This window comes from Mixophyes fleayi, chromosome 8 (genome assembly GCF_038048845.1).
Source record: "Mixophyes fleayi isolate aMixFle1 chromosome 8, aMixFle1.hap1, whole genome shotgun sequence".
In the NCBI taxonomy this organism is placed as follows: domain Eukaryota; kingdom Metazoa; phylum Chordata; class Amphibia; order Anura; family Limnodynastidae; genus Mixophyes; species Mixophyes fleayi.
The window spans coordinates 12,133,506-12,154,816 of record NC_134409.1 but is presented as its reverse complement, the minus strand read 5'-3'; the positions used below and the strand labels follow the sequence as shown (position 1 = coordinate 12,154,816).

The following is a 21,311-nucleotide window of genomic DNA, read 5'->3' as shown; positions in this document are numbered from 1 at the left end:
ATATATCCTTATAATACAAATGTTGCAAATATTTCCATTTGGAACACAGCGAGTTGCTTGTTTGTAGAGATGAGCGACATTTCGCAGGTGATGACCAACACTCACGTAGACCCCAGGCGATCCTACCAACCACTAGTGGCACAGTGAGTCACTCTCACAGCCCGTGGCGTCAGTCTCTCTCTATACATAATGAGGTCTGCACAGTGTTAACTCTCAGTTTGGTTGTCTGTACCTGTTGTTAGTCTATATAATGCTGTTTGAATGAAGCAGTGCAGCCTCCGCTATAGATAATACATAGACAAGAAATCACTTGACAGTTCTGTATCCGGAGGGCATCAGTGACTCAGGATCGGTTGAGATACATAACTTAGTGAAACACAAGGACAAGGAAATGTGAATGAAGAAATATTATTATATACTATATAATAAACTATATTAATAGTATATTATTTGGCAATCACATACCCCTGATGAAGCAAGACGTGCGAATGGTTGATCACCAACGTTTATGTAATCTACTTGATCACACTCCCTCCCGCTCACTGCGATCGTCCAACGATCGTCGCCTCTCTTCCCCTCTGATTACCTCCTCTCACGCACGTATCCAAGACTTCTCCCGCGCCGCTCCCCTCCATTGGAACAAGCTCCCCCGCTCCATCAGAACTTCCCCTAATCTGTCCTCTTTCAAATGAACATTAAAAACCCACCTTTTCCTTAAAGCCTTCCAGTCTCATGCCTAAACTCCCACCGGTCGGCTACCTCTCTTTCTCATCCCTTCTTCCCCTTCCTCGACTCCGTCTCCGTTTCTCCCGTCTCTCCGTCTCATCCATGTGTCTGTCTTCCCCTCCCTTTAGATTGTTCGCTCCTTTGAGCAGGGCTCTCCTACCTTCTGTTTCCATCACTTTTAACTGCGCTCTCCAGCTACTCAGCTCACCTCCTCTCAGTCCCTCTGCCCTCTGTCTCCTCTCGCTTCTCTCCGCTCCCCTCAGTGACTCTCAACCTGTCATCCGTGCCCACCCTCTTGGGCCATAGTTACCTGCCTGTACTCACTTTTCCCATCCCTCCCTCTCTTTCATGCTGTGCCTGAGCCCCCAGAGTTATAGTGCTTACTGTTACTTGTACTGTGCTGTTTCACCTTGTACTGTGCCATTGTTTGTCCTTGTACGGCACTACGGATACTTTGTGGCGCCCTATAAATAAAAATTAATAATAATAATCACTTATACCTAACTCAACATGTCCTTAGTCATGTGTCCAGTATATACAGCTGTATAAAAATTAATAATAATAATCACTTATACCTAACTCAACATGTCCTTAGTCATGTGTCCAGTATATACAGCTGTCTAACTTGTATTCTCTTGTTTATATATATAATACTGAAGTGATCTCATGGGCTCACTGGTGCCAAGGAACTAGGCAAAAACTTTTAGGACAGTCTATAATTACCAGGCCCCTGTTGCAGGTGTGTTCAGATAAACGCTGTGCAATCTCTACATTAAATCGCTCTAGCATGTAGACTATATTGCCCAAACCCCCACCCCTGTGTTTCAAGGGGTCACTTGGACCAAATCTTTTCTTTGCTGCGAGTATTCTTTTTCGTATTGTTACATTTGGTTTGACCTTTTTCAATCGTTAAAGATGATCAAGCAAAACAGTGGGACCCAACTTGTTTTATTGCTAAAGGTAGGATTGTAATGGGAGGACTCCATCTATGTCTCTCCCAAAAATTTTCAATGTATATACATATTCTACAAACACTATACACAGTATATATAATGAACATAATGGGCCTGATTCATTAAGGAAAGTAAAGCAAGAAAAATGAGTAACTTTGCACCTTGGCAAAACCATGTTGCATTGGAAGGGAAGGCAAATTTAAAACGTGATGGCAGATTTGTAGTTGGGGTATGGCATGTTCTAGATCAACTTTAAGTTTCAGTGTACAAATAAAGCCATCAAGTATTTGTGTGCTACATAAAAAAGCAGCCAGTATTTAATTTATGTGCAAAATGATAAACTAATTTGCACCCCTTGCAATGTAACATGGTTTTGTCCAATGAGAAAAACTCATTGTTTGCCTTACTTTCCCTAATAAATCAGGTCCAATGTATAAGTCCTGGAATAGTCTACAATTCACATCGTCCTGCCTCAGCGCAAGTCTTGGCCAGAGGCGGACCTATATTTTTTTTAGGGGTGGCGGTTTCTCATATCCACGGCCCTCCGCCACTCTGATTGGATGGCACGGCTGGCCCCGCCCCTCCGTGCCGATGATCAGACATCTCAGCAGCAATTTTAAGGTATGACGATAGCTGCTAGGGGTGGGAGCCCCAATTGCCGCCCTCTGGATCCGCCTTTGGTGTTGAGTAACCAGTGATATTGGTCTAGAGGGGTTTTCCGAGCCCCTACAACCACCCACCCCCTTAGCTGTGGTGAGGACACAGTTGGTCTCATGAACAGCTGGAAAAGAAAATTTTGAATGTGTTAATGATTCACTGTACCGACCTATGTTATTTTATTACTATGTCATGAATTTTGTTTAATGAACCTTTTCTTTCTCACTTTCGGCGTTTGGTTTCCGTACCTTGCTCGTGGCTGTTTAACCGTGTGCTACTTTTTGTCTCTTAATAAAGATAGAAACAGAAACACAGATGGTAAAAGTTATTACTAAAATATAGTTATTAAATCTAGCAGAAAATTGCAAGTACATGTTAGGGTGTTAACAATTTTTATTAATATTTTATCTCTCATATTCAATGAGCTCTCTAAATTAAATGTGTGACTTGCTTCCATAATTATTGTTTGTTTTGTACATTGCGGTTATCTGAGTTACAATCTACCCAGCCCTGATTGAAGAAGAGCATTGCGTGCATCCTATTGCAAATTAAAATACATTTTATTTGTCCCGTGAAAATCCATTCAATCACAAAAAAATTAAATATGTTTGGGAAATTTGAAAGACAAATATAAAGAATAATTTTCTGTGCATTCCGATCAGAGAATTCTGAATTCACTGAACCTTTAACCATGTGTCCTGGCTTTTTACAAGGCATTATTGTCTTTGTGTTTCATGGTGTGGTTTCCTGTACCTTCAGGGTATGATTGTTTGAAATGATAATAACGTTTTTGTTGCAAAGTAATTCAAATAATGTTATAAATATTGTTAGCAAAATACAAGGAACAATTATGAAACAAATGATACCTTTAGTTTAATATATATCTCTACTTGTAATGAAAATCCTGATACAGGACTAATGTGAAGCACATGGAGAGCGGAAGATGGGGATGGAAATAAGACTTAGAACAGAGCCTAGATCATACTTGCCAACTCTCCTGGAATGTCCGGGAGACTCCTAAAATTCGGGTTGGTCTCCTGGACTCCCAGGAGAGCAGGCAATTTTCCCGATTCTGCAAATTAAACAGAGGGGGCGGGGCGTAGCGGTGCAGTATATGCACCATTGTGACCCCGCCCCCTATTTTTATTGGCCAAAACAGTCATGACTGATTTGGGGGCGGGGCTAACAGATCAATTTTTTTTTGGGAGCCCCGCCCCCACACACCAACCTGTCTCCCAGACCTCCCGGGACACAAGTTGCCAATGTTGGCAACTATGGGCTGGATATTTTATCATTTAAAAAAAAAAAGCATGTTCATTAAGTTGTGCACAGACTGAAAAATAATGGGCTTGATTCATTAAGGAACGGAAAGCAAATAAAAAAATCAGTAACTTTGCACCTTGGCAAAACCATGTTGCACTGGAGGGGGGGGTAAATTTAAAATGTGCTGCCAGATTTATAATTGGGGTAAGACATATTCTAGATCTTTAAATTGCAGTTTACAAATAAAGCCATCAAGTATTTGTGTGCTACATGAAAAAACAGCCAGTATTTAACTTATGTGCAAAATAATAAACTAATTTGCACCCCTTGCTCATTTTTTTGCCTTACTTTCCTTAATGAATCAAGCACGTTGTGATTGCCTTTATTTATATGGGGAAGCACATGGGTTTACGAGCAAAGATGGCGGCATTGGTGGGGATGAAAAATGAGTCATCTTCTGATAAGAGCACCTGGATAGATTGTCGGTGTTAATAACGATATGCGAGCTAGATGCTCATAGAAAATAAAATTTTTGTTTGCTGGATGAGATTTTAAGAGTCAATGGATGGGGAGGGCAAATTTATGACTTTGAAGTGATATTTTTAGACCACCGCGCCTATTTCCAGTAGTTCCAAAAACTGAAATGTGAGCGGACTACTTACTATGCAAGAGGCAAATAAATAAAGGGCTCTACACAACCATTAATTTTGACCTTTATTATTCTCAGAATTTCTAAATTGTTACATTTAATATTTAACTTGAGAGATGCAATGCTGAGTGTTAACTTCATCGGAATAGAAGAAACCTGCAAACATAAATGTTTCTTCAGCAGCTAATTGCTGTGACTGCCACCATCACTGTGACTGATTTTGTAGTTGATACGGAGATACGTGATTCCTTTGCTAATAATGTTGTAACGATTTGTCTAATTATCGGCAGGTGTTTCTTGGAAGATGGAGCGTCAAAGGGAGCCTGGTTGAATCGTTCCAGTATAATTTTTGCGGGCAACGACAAGTGGTCGGTGGACCCCAGAGTTTCCATCGCGACGGCCAACAAAAAGGAATACAGTCTGCGGATACAAAAAGTCGACATTTCAGACGACGGACCGTATACCTGCTCGGTACAAACTGAACACAGTCCTAGGACAATGCAAGTTCATCTCACTGTTCAAGGTAAGTGCTGTGTATATTAAACAACTGTTGTTCTACCTCTGCACGGCGCTGCGGACCTCATGTGGCGCCCTACAAATAAATAATGATAATAATATACAGAATATAGACACACATACGTGAACGTGGGTGCTGCGGAAGTGTCACAAATACGTGTAAAATATTGTTTGCAATATGTATGAATATCTGGTGAGTAATGATGTCACTTGGGTCACATGACTTATGGGGAAAGTGTTCTATGGTGGAATGCATACAAAAATGTACGTGGATGAGGGTCTCCTCATATAAGTACTTGTTTTGATTCAAATCGAAACGTAAGTATAAATGAATAATAATGAATAAAGTACACCATTGATAATGGCAGATATGGAACGTCTTATTGACTCCTAATATGTATATGTTTTATTGCATGGGGTACCATATTTCCAGTATTGCTATATATAGTACATAGACATTCATAGACACATACATGCATCCCTGCAGATTTTCAGATGCAAATGATTAAAAAAACCAGAGCTTACTAATCAATTTCTGCAATGCATTTAGGACCTCATTTACAGTCGGACGCAAAGTCCGTGTAAGAAGTGTAGGAGTGGGAGTGTGCCGCAGCTTGGTAGGGTATTGCGAGTGGCAAGAAACCCCAGTTGTGTCCCACTCTTAATACCCTATGGAGCTGCGAGCAGTTCCTGCAGCTGGCTAACCGCTTGCGCCACCTAATTCCTGCCGCACAGCTTTAGCCCTGTTTTGACGTGTGTTGTGTCTGCGCCTCACTGCGACTAGGATGTATTTACATGGTCACGCCTTCACAATTCCGCGTTCCTCTCATTCTCTCGTAGTCGCAAGCTGTCGCAAGTGTTAATTGCGTCCAAGATGCAGGCGGATTTGATGCTTTCTGCACATGCGTGGTAGTGTTTTTTGGTTAGATGCGCCTAAAACGGACTTTGCGTCCGACTCATAATGAGGTCCTTATTGTAGAGGCTGGATGCTATTATACATTTTGCATTTGAGAATAAAATTAAGGCGCTTACCCATATAGATTTATACTCTCAAAACAGTCACAATGTTAAAGGATAAATGAAAAGAGAATTTGGATCCCAAACAGGGGCTGCCCTCTTAAGCAGCAACACGGGGCAAGCATGTTATACCAGTAAGGTCGCACCCTGCAAACACAAGCCCTCTAAAAGCTAACATAGGGTGAGCGAATCCGCTGGGGTTCAGTTGGCTGGAGGATCAAAATATTGGACCAATAGTTGTTTCTCCTTAAATGAATTCCCAATTGTTTGAACAACCACTTCAAACAGAGAAAAGTAACATTAAGGGAATAAAAAAAAGCAAAAAAAACAAAACACTAAAAGACAATATTTAGTAATTCTAAGAACTTTTTCATAACGTTGATTTTAACACACATCTCGATTTGAGAACCTCAAAATGACCAAAATTAGGCAAAGTACAAATGTCTCATATAGTTTCTCTCCTGTCTGTACATGAACTCTAGCCGTGCAAATTGCCAATGCAGTATATGCAAATTTCAGCAAAATATTTCCCTCCTATCTAAATCTGTACATACATATTCATCCGGCATTACCTATCTTTTTCATTTTCCAATTGCTGCTATTTTTCAATTCCTCTCGTGTCATATATCATAGTCATCATATAGTCTGTATAATTGTGGGGGGAAAAAAAAAATACCTTCTCTCTCCGTATATAATGTATCTTTCCTGCTGTAACTGATGAGAAATGACAGACTGGTGGAATCCTGCACTGAGCTTTGCTACAATATTCTGTGTTCCTGAGTAAATAAATGCATCATTGCAATCATGGCCTAAAGCAGTTGGCAAGATGTGATCTCTCTTTGCCGTATATTATCAGATATTCTTTCAAATCTGTGATTTTAAATATTTATTTGCAGCCAAACTTCAGATGTAAACATTTTTTATTTTTTTTTAACTTGATATAGAGGATATATAAAAATTGATGATGTTTGTTAAAATGTTTCACATTCCAGTATTTTGTTCCTACTAAAAGCTGTACAGTTTTTATTATCTCATTTGCACATACTGCCTTTATCCAACATGCACAGTTGATATCAATTAGCTTCATACATTAACAAGTTTATATTGCAGTTAGTCTATATCATACTTGCCTACTTTAAGTCACTGAAGTCCGGGAGATCCCGTACAGGGGGTGTAACTAAAGGGCTGGAGGGGCGGGGCACGTTCATTTTGGCCCCGCCCCTACATCAGAAATGATGTTTTGATGCGAGTTCGGGGCCAAAATGATGCGATTCAACGCGAATCGCGTTATTTTAGTTAGGTATTTGCCGGATGCGTGAGGCTTGCCTGTTCTCCCAGGAGTCCGGGAGACCGACCCGGATTTCGAGAGTCTCCCAGACATTCCAGGAGAGTTGGCAAGTATGGTCTATATCAGTGGTTCCCAAACTGTACGCCTAGGCTCCCTGGGAAGCCTTAGAGATCTCACAGGGGTGCCTCTGCCAGGGCCAGTGGTAAGCAAGGCTGGGGACTACTTGGTAATTATTTTGGCTTAGGGGTGCCTTGAAAAAAGCAGGGGGCACCGGACACTTGATCCCCCATTTAATACCAAGTTGTAGATGGCTGCAGTATCTTCGGTCGCTGTACAATGCACTCTGTAGAAGTGCACCCACAGTCTCTACCCCCCTGGAAATCCCCCTGACCTTCTGTCAAAAAAATATGCTAATTTTTCACATATATTGGAGTATAAATAACATTTAAGCTCAAACATATACAGAGTTGAAGTTTATAACCCATTTTTTTGCAGTGAATAATTAAAGAGAGGAGCATAAATAAAGCAACAGTTTTTGCAAGTCCCATTTTGCAGAGGCATTTTCTCAGAGGTGCAAAATTCCAGCGATATATTTTTGGAATTATGCTTTGACTTTGCCGTTCCGCACTGTATTTGCACATTTGCATTTTGCTAACTTGGTCTCCTATATAGAAAGGAGGAATTACGCACAAAACACTGAACGCCAAATGTCATCTAAGAAACAAACAACATTCTGCAACCCAATGCAGAAAGACGCAAATATTCTACTGAATTGTTTTGAAAATTCCTCTCGTGTCGGCTCATCTCCTTTACACAGTGGAGGTAGACATTGTGTGAGCAGCACGATACTCCTAAAACAGCCAGATTCACGATGAATTAGTTACATCACCAAGCCATGATTGAGGCATCAAGAATGCAATTTATCAGTTCAGTAGGAACCAGTGTAATGACTTAGGCATAAAATCAGAACAGAAAAAGCCTGGCCCTTAATCTTCACAACTAACGCCGGATCCTCCAAGTCTATGATCAACCAACTACGCCCCGTGCATAAGACCACATAACTTCTTAATAGACCTCACCTGCTCTGGGTTCTGAAATTTGTGACCAATATGACAATCTTAGCAGTAACCATTGAACAGTATCCAGGTTGTTTTCTCAGGAACATTTGGGCAGATGTGTCCTTTCAAATATTTTCCACATGAAACCAGTCATCACTAAAGTCTATACAATGTGTGTATATACAGACTTGTATATTATCCCCAGTATATTCCAAGCTTAGTTAGCTTAACATCATCATCATCGTCGTCATTTATTTATATAGCGCCAGCAAATTCCGTAGCGCTTTACAATTGGGGACAAACATTAATAAAACAATACTGGGTAATACATACAGACAGAGAGGTAAGAGAACCCTGCTCGCAAGCTTACAATCTATATGACAATGGGAGTTTGAAACACAAGGACATGTGCTACATCATATTGCACACTGGACCAGCTAGAATGCAAAGGTAAAAGTACTGAGTGGGCTGTGTGTGTGGCAATGTTGGTCAGAGGGTTGTTGTCTTGTGTTAGCTGTGTAGAGGGTGGTAATAGGGGAGATTAAGATGGTGGTTGAGGAATATCATAACCTTGTCTGAAGAGGCGGGTTTTCAGAGAACGCTTGAAGACTAGAGGAAAGTCTTACTGTGCGAGGGAGGGAATTCCACAAAGTGGGTGCAGCCCGAAAAAAGTCCTGTAACCGAGAATGGGAGGATGTGATGAGAGTGGAAGAGAGACGCAGATCTTGTGCAGAATGGAGGTGTCGAATTGGGAGATATTTTGAGACAAGTGAGGAGATGTATGTCAGTGCAATTTTGTTGACAGCCTTGTATGTTAGTAGAAGAATTTTATATTGGATTCGTTGAAATACAGGCAACCAATGTAGAGACTGACAGAGTGGCTCAGCAGAGGAAGAACGGTTTGGAAGGAAAATCAATCTAGCCGCTGTGTGCAAAATAGATTGTAGGGGTTCAAGTCTGACTTTGGGGAGTCCAGTAAGGAGGGAATTGCAATAGTCGATGTGGGAGATGATGAGTGCATGAATTAAGGTTTTTGTTCTTTTGGATAAAGACAAGAAGGAATGCATGTATAATATTTGTTTTTTTAAGGATGTTTCTCCACAGTTTCTAAACCTATGAACAATACTTTGTATTCAAGACAGTTACAACCTAATATCCATTGTTTTGTTAATTATTATTTAATTTCCTGTCTATTGTATACCTTTCCTAACTCATTCCTCCTCCTTCTTCCATCCAGTTTGCGATAACTAATACCGTAGTGGTTACGGACGTGCCCTCGGTGCTGGTTTTACAGCGGGAGGTTAAATACCTTTGGTGTTGGATACATTATCATAACCAAACCTAAGATATATGAGATTCTAATAATATAATACAATGCCTCACAATTGTGTTTATACACAGAATGAAAATAATGTGTTAGCACATGAATCCACATGTGCTAACTACAATTAATGAACGTGAATATTTGAGAGTAGTCTTGAAATGCCAACTTCCATATTTAATTAACAGCAGTATGGATGAGCAGGTGTGAAAAAATGTGCGAGCACGGATATGAATGGGGGCGCATAATCATAAGCCAAACTAATTCTTGGCGGCTTGGAGTCACCTGCTCTCTTTAACTCTCTAGAGCCCTGTAAGATCCCCAAACTCTCCAATTTGGCCTTTTATGCCTATTAGGCAATTTAGTCATCCATGATAGAGCCAAGAAAATGTTTGTTTGTGAAACTGATTTGACGATGTTTTGAGCAAATTCCATTTCATTAACAACCTTTCGATGAAAGTGAAAGACTTATTATCAGATGTAAGCATATCTGTTTTCCTAATGTATATACTAGGGTGGTGTTTGTCTAGAATTTTTTGTTTTTGTTTCTTTTGCCTTTCGTTGAATATAATGGGAAGTGATAATGTCTGTTAAGTCATGAGTTTAGAGTTGATAGCCTCATGTAGGAAGCGGGGGGGGGGGGGGGGGTAATGAAAGGGGGGTGTCTTTTAAACCATGCATCTCAAAATATACCCTGTGTAGCTGTGTATCCATTGTCAGTGACGAAGGACTATTCTGTTTCAGAAAAAAAAAAAAGTTTTATTTTGTCATAAATAAAATGTTCTAAGGGCAGCGTGACGCCGAGATGCCTAGAGCAAATATGGATTTTGGAATTAATGAATTTCCCAATAAATGTTAATATATTTCTATACATTTAGGACAGTGTTGGGCATTATCCGGCACTAGGACCCCACGCTGCCCTCTGAGCCTTTATCGGTTGCCCCCAACCACCTTCCTGCCTTATTGTCCGATGTGTTTTATAGTTTATGACACTTGCTCAAGATGCCTGCTGACATGTTATTACAGATAGGTGTCTCTTTATTTGATTACATGCATACTTGCCAACTCTCCCGGAATGTCCTGGAGACTCCCGAAATTCGGGTCAGTCTCACGGACTCCCGGGAGAGCTGGCGATTCTCCCGCATCTGGCCCATCTGCCCACTTCAATAAAATTAGAGCCAGAATGTGCGGCTCTAAAACAGGCATTAGGTCACTGGGGGCGGGGGCAAAATGATTTAAATTGTGAAGCCCCGTCCCCTCTGCCCATACACTCTTCCTTCCCTCCAGGATCTCCTGGACCCGGCCAACATAAGGTTTGCAAGTATGATTACATGTATTGTTTTAACTCATTACTGAGATTAAAGTTTTTTGCACTACTTTGGAATGTTAGAAGGCTGCACTATGGAGCCCTTGAAATTTATCGGGTTACCTATCTTGACTTTGGCTGGGTACACACTACAGAAAATTTTCCTCGATGTGATATCGTTAACGATTTTACCAATGACTCGACAAAAAAAAGCCCCGATCAGCAGCCGATTCATGTGTACACATTATACACATTTTACACGATTTACCTTCAGATCTGTGCTCTTCATCTTTCATAACCATCGGCTGAAAAGATTGTGACTCTGCACACTCCATAGAGATCTATGGAAACTGCCGGTCCTGAGTGCTTACACGCTGCAGAATCGTCACGACATCGTTCCATCGTTGAATGAGATTTTTAGTTTGGTTTAAAAATCGAATGAAATGCTACAATGAGCTTTGGAATGATCATCGTTCATCATTGGAGTGTACACATTAATGCAATATCAGGCAGAACTTTTTTTATGTTATGTGATTGGCCCAATTGAAAGCCCTGCAGCCTGTACCCAAACTTAGAAGCTGTTAGCACAACAGTATCTAACCATAGAAGTGACCACAGACATTAAAATGTGTTTGGAACACAGAAAGAAAGCCCAACGGAATGGTGCAATCGAAGCGCGGGAATTCTACTAGAGAAACTCTCGTCAGTCAAGGGAATTCAAGAGGTTATTTATACAACATTACACAAATACATATAAACGCATCTATATGCAGAATGTACAGTCACTTTTCAAAGCTGCGGCTCAAGTGTAAAGTCCAATCATTCTGATAAACAACTTGCAGTGAAAAATGATGCAGTACTGACATTGTACAGCAAATGTGAGCTTTGTGTCCCTTATGCTTATGGTGTCTGCAGAATGAATTGCAAATATTAATATAGCGATTCACTCGGCTTGCAAAGTCTAATTTGTTTTTTTTTGTATGGCTAGAATGTGGAACTAATATGATAATTCTCAAACAGCTCTACTTGAAATGAAGTATGAGATTTGCCTGGGACCTGCGAAGGATACTTAGCAGATAAAAGCGACAATGCTTTGCTTTCTATTACACTGATACCCGAGCTGGGGGCCCCTGTACTTACAGCCCCGGGCGTTGTTATCGTTTTGCCCCACGCCTCAAAACGAAAGCAGATTATTTTCTGTGTCCCCTACAACAAATCGGGACGGTATCTATAAATGTAAACATGGCAGTCCCTTGTAAAATGATATATTGTAGAGCGGGGAAGATATAGTCATATTGTTGAGGACATTTAATTCTGTCACCGTTCTGGAAATGTTATTAAATCATTTCGTTTAAATTTCCAGTGTTGAAATTCTGAGAAATAGGCTTATGCCTACATTTTAGTAATCTTGTACAGCTTTGCTTAATGGTTACCAATGGTTAGTAAAAATAGTAAAATCAGTTTATTTATGTCTGTTAGTAAGAAACAAAAATTAAAAATCAGTTAAAAATGTGATGGTACTAAACTTCACATAACATTGACCGCACCAATAGTCTGAATAAGATTATAAGATGTCTTCTTCAGTCTTCTTTTTAGCAGTTGTCATTAAATATGGGGCAGTGGACATAATCGGGTTTGCAATAAGATACAAGTAGTGTCTATGTATGTGCTCATTCATACAAGCAGAACAGGAGCTGGGCTAGGCATGCTGTAAAACACTTTTACTAAACTGAAGAACAATTATTATTACCCAACGCGTTTTACAGCAAGTTGCAAAACAGCACCGTGAAACAACACAGTGGTGAAACATGGTAGTGCAGGCATGAACAGCAATGTGGATCTGGCAGAGCCAGATCAGAATGTCTAACAAGACACACACTGGGCCTGATTCAAACCCGGACGTACGGCCGTCTGTGTAGCTTCTCTTGCGTGATTTCACACTGCGCATGCCCAGAAACCAAACTTACACCTCTGAACTCAATAAGACGTAATTAATATCCGCACGCATCTGACACCTATGACCCCTTATGACTCGAAAAGTAAAACGGGGTCAAAAAGGGGACCATCTACAGTAAGGGAGGGCTCATGCAGATGTATCTAATACAAACCCTGTGTTGATCGGTATTGTTGTATTGTATGCACTATGCACATTGAAGAGTTTAAAATTATTTCTGAAAAACTATTTTTATATATATATATATATATATATATATATATATATAATATTTGAAAACATTTTGTTGTAATTATGTTGTCAGCAGTTGTTATTTTTATTTCTGATCATTTAAAAGTTATGTACGTTCTTATGTGAATTTATGGTAAATATGCCTGTAGTTAACATAGTGCAAATGTTCGTAAAAAATACTTGTATGTGTGTCTAAGCTTGCGGAATATACTTAAGAAAAGGTAAAATGAAAACCTACAGGCGCACATTAAATATTCTATTTAAAGTATAGAAAGGGAGAATACTTAAATGGTAAGACGGTAATCAGGCCCTGACGGTAATCCTCCGATTCTTGTTTCTCATAATTTGTTCATGATGTCATAGAACAAAGAGAAAAGAGCAACATAGTGTAATACAGTAAAATAATGCATAAAACAATGAATATGTTCTAATAGATAGAGGCAAAGGATCTTCTTTTATATGCAGACTCCCCCTTTGGTGGGGTACTCACAAGAGTTAGATGAATTTCAAGTCCATCAAAGTGTAGTTTGTCTTTTCTTTTCATTGGATCTTTATCCGCAGCCTAGCGCTTTAAAGCGCTAGGCTGCAGATTACATACCTCCCTCCCTTCAACATTCCCACCTGTGGGACAAACAGCTATGTCCCGCTGTCCCGTCCCGCAGACACGGCTGTCTGCGGCTGACACAAGGGAAAAGAAAGAAAAATATATGGTAATAATACAAAACAGTACCGTTAACTGAGCATGGTGATCATTTGGCTACTAATGGTGTGCTAAGCTTGACTATTTTTATGCGATGGCCCCATCTACATAGCCCTAAGATCGGGACTGTCCTGCTAAAATCAGGACAGTTGGGAGGTATGCCTCTTGTAGATGGGGCCACCGCAGACAGCCCCAAGATGCCATCGGCCTCCCGGGAAAGCTCCTGATAAGGTCTATGGCCAATCACCCCTGCAGATAGGGCCTTGGTCCCTGGAATTCTACCCATGACCCCAGTGCTATGAAGCAGCAATGCTAACACACTGCCACACCACCTTCTTGTATACTCACCGCTGCGAACTTTGTTCTGATTACATCATTAAAGGGCGGGAGGTATGTGTGTGTGTGTGTGTGCACGTGTGTATGTGTGTGTGGAACGGAGGAAGGATGTCTATCAAAAACTAATGAGAAAATCAATCAGTTGATTTTTTTTTTTTTTACTGACTACACTCCAGAAACATGAACCTTCTTTTTCCCTGTTTATTTAAGGCACTATATACCATAAGAATATTAAATACATTTGTTTCTACTAGCTGCAAAAAAACCGGACTGTCCTGAGGAAACTGAGACACATAATACAATAGTAAAACAATATTTCCTATGTGCATGAAACACACATTATTGCATATCTGACTCCATACCTCCCAACTGTCCAGAGTTCAAAGCGACAGTCCCTAATTTAGGGCTCTGTCCCGCCGTCCCTCTGGGGGACATGTTTGTCCTGCGGGTGGGAATGTTGGGTGGGGGGAGGTAGATAATGGGCGGCCTAGTGCTTTATAACGGTACGCAGCCCTCTGGGGGGTGGTCACACCCCCAACAGCCAACTAGTACAGCCCATCACGGTCTGGCCACACCCCATCACATTCTGGTCACGCCTGTTTAGACCTAGCCACGCCCACTTCCCCGCTGCCGAATACATATAAATTGGGAGTTATGCTGACACTGTAAATTAGTGTTTTCTAATCCAATAGCATTTAAAGCTGCACTACCACCTAGCAAAAGCTAGTAATGCAGCCCCCTCCCCAGATGGAGTCCCGAGTTTTGCTATATGGAGCTGTTTTTCTGGGGGCTCTTATAACTCTCAAATTTATTTTGTTAACTTAAAATGGCGACAGAGGATATGCGTGTGAGCGGCAGGACCAATCACAAGCCGTAGTCTTGTATCATTAGTCCTCCATCAGCCCCCAGGTCTCTCAAAAAAAGGCTGCATTTACCATTCCTTTGGGTTCTGATGGGGGGAGGGGATAGGCACCACCAAATATTACATGGTGGTAGTACAGCTTTAAAATATATTTACAATCACAAAATACATTTTTAGTAGCCAGTCTCCCTTCCCCCTTTAGTGCCATGCTGGGGATCCCCACGGTTTGGGAGCGCTGGACAGTAAACAGCGACTGTTTGTACTTCCTCTTCCTCCTGAGCCTGTTAGTACTTGGTCTTTAAATCTTACTTTAATATAGAGCTGAGCGAAGCTGCAGTGAATTGTCACATAAACTGAATGTTGCAGAGGTGCGAAATTTCAGCAAACAAACTCTATGCCTTTCCACACTGTATTTGTAAATTCATGTTTCTCTGAATTTATAGTCTATGAATAGTCTGTGACATTTATAGTCTATGATTTTATAGTCTATGAATAGAGCTGGGACAAAAACAGTCAATTAATTTTGCTCTGTGGTGCAGTTGGAGTTGGACTTGGAAAATTTAAGGCCAAATTCTGTTGGGAAAATGTGCAAAATTTTGAGGCTAATTGAGGCCAATATTTTGCATACTTGCCTACTTTTTAAAACTGTACCCCTGGGAGATCGAAGTACAGATCATGTGACAGAGGGTAGGAGGGGGCGTGATGACGTAATTACATCACAATAGCTCCACCCCTACCATAAAATACAGAAATTCAAGGTATTGAACTAACAACCGGACCATACACCAGTAAACGCATTCATGTCCGCTTTGTTTTCAAGCGCAAACGAAACTTACTACAGTCTACAATTTCGGGAACTGAATAGGGAGGTCTCAATGTACAGTAAGGGTGTGCCAAACTCAAGTGCACACAGCCATGTCCGAATCAAACTCTGGGCATTGCAAAGTTACTTTTCTGCCGTATTTCTTGCCTCAGCTACAGGGCTAGTCTAAGTCCTGATCAGTAGTGATGACAGTCTTGTGTGCATGCTATAACATGTGTTTGCAATCAGGAGTAACTGTAACAATGTATTTTATGTTCAGTAGACATTAAGAACATCTTAATAAGTATTTTTAATTCGGGAATTTAATATATTTTTTTTAAAACAAAACTTTTTTTTTACTGTTCTATCATTAATGACTTTATTATTAGTGGCATTAATTCTATATATTTTTTGCTCTGTGTTCTTTTGCGAATTTATAATGCACATACATCATACTTGCTCACTCTCCCGGAAATTCCAGGTAGGTCTCCCGGACTCCGGACTTGAGCATGCAAGTCTCCGGCATCCTGCCCGTCGGGTGTCAAAATGACGCGATTCGCGTCATTTTGGCCCCACCCCTGCAACAAAATGATGATTTTGTAGCAAGGGTGGGGACAATATTACACAAATGGCCCCGCCCCACCCCTCCCCAGGATTTCCTGGATGCCAGCTACATAAAGTTGGCAAGTACGACATGGGTATTGGACATATCCTGCAGCATCATCATCATCATCATTTATTTATATAACGCCACTAATTCCGCAGCGCTGTACAGAGAGCTCATTCACATCAGTCCCTGCCCAATTAGAGCTTACAGTCTAAATTCCCTACTATAGACACACACTCACACACAGACAGATAGACAGAGAGGGAGAGACTAGGGTCAATTTTTTTTCTTCTTGCTGTGTAGTAGAGCACAACAGACCTTCCCCCGAATTTCTCTGCACATGTATCTTGAGATAAAAAGACAGTTGTCAGCACTTATCCTTCACACTGCATATCTGTGTGTATCTAACAAAATGAAAACATGAGGTATCAGTTCATATTTTGATCAAAACATTTAAGCCTGCATCCCAGCGTCAAGAGTACCTCATTATATGCAGGTCCTACACTGACCTATACGCTTTAAACACCATTAAACTGCAGTTAAAATCAGATGCACTCACCTCCCAGGTATAGGGGTTTACTGTATCCATCCTTGATGGATATGGGAGTGTGCAGAGCCGCACGTTGCACTCAGTTTGCGAGCCTTGATGACTCAGGCCCCTCTAGTTTTTTATTTGATCCATCCATCCCTCCTCTGCTACTGGCTCTGAAGAGGTTACAGATTCAGCAGTGTAAACAGAGATAACAAGACAACTGCAATCACATAATTTTCCTTCTGTTTTATACATTCGACTAGTAAAATAGTTATTTGTGGTTAGTAGCAGCCCTATCTGAAACGCACAAGATATATTAAAATATCTTATAAATATATTGCATTATTGCCTTATGAGACTTACAATACAGTTAATTAAAACTGTGTTTGCATTTCCTATCATCACATCACAAGTCATGATCATTTTACAACCATCCATCAATGGAGCTGAGCACATGCCCCAAAGCTAATTGGCCAATATGAGCATCTATTTAAATGATTCTCATTAATTACAATTATTAATATGCTCACCATATGCTGAAATAATGTGCATGTTCCAGAAAGATACCGAGGGGCAGAGTAATCAGTGAGAATGTTTCTTTCTTCCTGTCACATAAGAAAAATGAAACTTGATGCAAAGTTATATTCAGAGGTTCAGGAGTCAGCTGCCCTGAGGGGAGGGGAAGAAATTAATTGCAAACCCCCCCCCCCCCCCCCCCCCCCCCCGCTCCCTGCTTTATTCAGGCTATTGAAATTTGGAGCATTCAGACAATCATAACCTGTAAAAATCTTGAAAATGTCAGTAATTGCCAACTTACTGTCCCAGTACTTCAACAGTATAGAAGTATTAGAAGTACATTTAGAGAGCAATTATCCCATATATATATTGTGAGGTTGACACCCGGCAGATGACAGACACAACCACTTCTTGCTTGGATAACTCGGCTTTTATTGTTCACATCACCAATCACACAGCAAGCTTTTGTCAGGATGACACCAGGGGACCCTAGCTGCAGCTAGACACAGACCTAGTTACCGGTCAACTAGCTGGTATTGGTCACCCTGCCCCAAGCAATACTAATCAGCAGAGAAATCAACAAACTAATTACACCCATGTGGTGCACCTGTATGTCCGTGTGCTGTGGGAAAGACAGAGTGAAAATTTAACCCTGATGTAGCCTGCACCTGCAGGCGCTTTTGGATTTTACCTATCCCTATGCAGGAGAGGTGTGGCAAATAACCCTTTTACCCTTTTGGTCACTATGTATGTATGTATGTATGTATGTATGTATGTATGTATGTATATATATATATGTATGTATATGTGTGTGTGTGTATATATATATATATATATATATATATATATATACACACACAGTGTTCTCCCCAGAAAATTTTTGCCAGCCAGGTGTGGCCAGTTATAATACTTTGCAGTAATAATGAAACATGTTGGAGGTTATTGCCCACACCTGCCAGGACTGGTCAGACTGGTGGTCAGTGGTCTAACACACACTGCTGACTGTAGTTTTCACATAGCGCCTGTTCTGATAGGAGAAACAACGTTTTTATCCATTATAATAGGACTCCATTGGGCTCCAAGAGCCGGATGGTGAGTAAAAACAACTGGGTGGAGCACCCTGGAAAAAATTGGTGCTGCGGAGCACACTGGATATACATATATATATATATATATATATATATATATATATATATATATATATACTTATATATATATATATATAGATACATATAAGTACAAGGCTGCCACCAACCCCCTTCCCTAAAAAAACACCCCAATTTACCAGTGGCATATGCCCACTGTAGAATACTTCTACCAAAATTGTCGACAACTGCTTGTGGGATCGGTGGGACCATCCCTTAAAATCAGGACTGTCTGTCCTACATCAGGGCAGTTGGGAGGTAACAACAAAGATAATGTTCTGTGCAGACGAGCTGAGGGTAGTGGATGGACGAGCTCAGGGTGTCACGGGGTGTAACTGCGGGTGTTCATCCAGTGCTGGTTATACCATTGTACAGGGCTGGTCAAGCATAATAGATTATAGGGACTATTTAACAAAACCTGCCGCCAATATGGAAGATTTTCTGTTGCTGCTTATCGCAGAGATAGAACATCTCCTCTCCCCACTATTTACTGATTGAATTTTGCCAGAACAACTGAGCGATGCTCAGCTCCACAGCTGACAACGATAAGAGGACTTTACCATGTCGTCAGCCAGTCTTTAGTCCGTCTGCGCACTGGAAGCAGATAACTGGACCTGGGCTACCAGTTCCAGATTCATCAAATAAATTTAAAAAAAAGTCAAATTATATATAAAAGCCAATAAATAGCTTTCTGATTCAAAAGAAAGACATGATTTAAACAATGCCCATATCATATCATATATATCACAATGCCCATATCATATATATCACTTGGATCTCCCAAGTGCAGAAAACTGAAAAATACGTTTCACATCTGGAAATGACCTTTCCCTGAAGAGACTGGATAGCATTTTAATTAATATTATATGCTGAAAGATCATTTCCACATCTGGAACTAATCTTTCGGTATATTGTACTGGTGGGGCGCTATAAGAGACTGCACAGGCTGAGGAGTGGACCGCTCAGCCAGTACTTGATGTGCGACCTGTTAGTGTGCCCCACCGGTGCAGAATGCTGAAAAATCTGTTCCAGATGTGGAAATGATCTTTCAACATATAAGAAAAGCTCTGCTGTGTCTCTGTGCCCTAAAGACTTATTCTGGAAGTGGAACTGATCTTCCAGATGCTGTACTCCAAAAAACTCCCAAAAAAGCAGGCACCCTCACTCCCTGGATCCCGCCCACTTTTCTAGTGAAGTGAGTGGAGGCGGCGCTTGATTATGCGATTTGCTTCATGATGAAACCTCCCAGAGGGGAGGTGAGCACATGATTGCATTAGAATTAACATGATCTACAGATGACAGCCACAACATTGCTAAAATGATATTTCTCACATGACATAAAACGCATGGATGTGCATTTGCTAGTTTTTTATTTTTTAAAAAAAGATCTATTTTATTATTTGTTAATTGGATTATGATGGTGCCCTGGGTATATAATTGGTAACAAGGCATTTGGGGAATGAGGAGTGTCTTTTGAATTAAAATAGATGGGTTAACAAAATGCAGTTTATAAAATGACATTCTTAGTAGAATGTTTCCCAAATTCAGTCCTCACGGCCCCCTAACAGTGCAGGTTTCCTAGGTGATAAATTAAATAATTCTACCACCTGTGGATCTGTTACAATGTGTCGGTCAGTAATGACTACACCTGTGCTCCAGCAAGGAGAAATGGGAAAACATGCACTGTTAGGGAGCCCTGAGGACTGGGATTAGTTTGGACCATTTTTTTCAGGTACCTTATTATCAGTCCGTCTGATTAACATCTATAGGATTGCAAATAGACTAACGAAATGTACTTGATTAGAGTCTCCAATATTACATTATGGACTTAATTATTCATTAAATGGTGATTGGTTTGAAAAGCTTGTGATTTCTCCAATATATCCTGTACTGTAAGAAAATTAGGTGTTATAGGAAAACAAAGGGACATTGGAGTGGGAATACAGTTTTAAATAGGTGGTTTGACTGTGGTGGAACTGTTGTAGAACTACAAGTCCCAGCATTCCATTGGCTGGCACCATTTGCTGGTATCCACAGTCCCCTCCAACAGTCGCAGAGCTACAGGTTGGCTACCTCTTGTTTTAGTACAGGCCTGTCCATCCTGCGGCCCTCCAGATGTTGTGAAACTACAAGTCCCAGCATGCCCTTCCAGCTATCAACTGGTTGTCTACCAGCAAAGCATGCTGGGGCTTGTAGTTTCACAACATCTGGAGGGCCGCAGGTTGGACAGGCCTGTTTTAGTACATTCTACCCTAGTGATGGCTAACCTGTGACACTCCAGGTGTTGTGAAACTACAAGCCCCAGCATGCTTTGCCAGTAGATAACTAGCTAATAGCTGGCAGTGCATGCTGGGACTTGTAGTTTCACAAACACTTGGAGTGTCACAGGTTAGCCATCTCTGATCTACACCCTCCACTACCAGCTCTTACGTGGTGGGGTAAATACAATTATTTTTAATACATTTCTGCAAGTGTGTGAAATGCACAATTAATTCAAATACTGAAAAGTCTCGCTACAGCGACCCTGATATGTGGGTTTCACACAGCTGGTTATTACTATTTATCTAACAGCTTATCTTCCTGCTGCTATCTGTGGGTAAAAAACTAATTAGCCATCAAAATAAAGAGGAAAAAAAAAACAGGTTTACAGTGAGCTTTATACAGGATCTGGTTCCAGTGAATATAATTTAAATAGAAACAAACAAACAAACCAAAGACGGCTTTTTTAAATGTTAAGTGTCCCCGTGTTCTGCGTTTTTGTTGTTGTGTCTGTTTATTTGATCATTTTGGCTCTTTTACATTCTATGCAGTGTAGGCATATAGACACCTGGCCCTTGTGTTATTCCATTTGTGAACATTCCCTTTCAACTTG

At 40.7% G+C, this 21,311-nt stretch overlaps 1 protein-coding gene across 4 annotated transcripts in view; it reads left to right on the top strand.

Annotated features, from left to right (window-relative positions):
- Positions 1-21,311, top strand: part of NEGR1 (neuronal growth regulator 1) — a 394,650-nt gene that overhangs the window by 169,063 nt on the left and 204,276 nt on the right. For all 4 annotated transcript variants that reach the window (XM_075181905.1, XM_075181906.1, XM_075181907.1 and 1 more), the window contains exon 2: positions 4,539-4,771. In XM_075181905.1, coding sequence (XP_075038006.1) covers positions 4,539-4,771 — 233 coding nt within the window. The remainder of the gene's footprint in view (positions 1-4,538; positions 4,772-21,311) is intronic.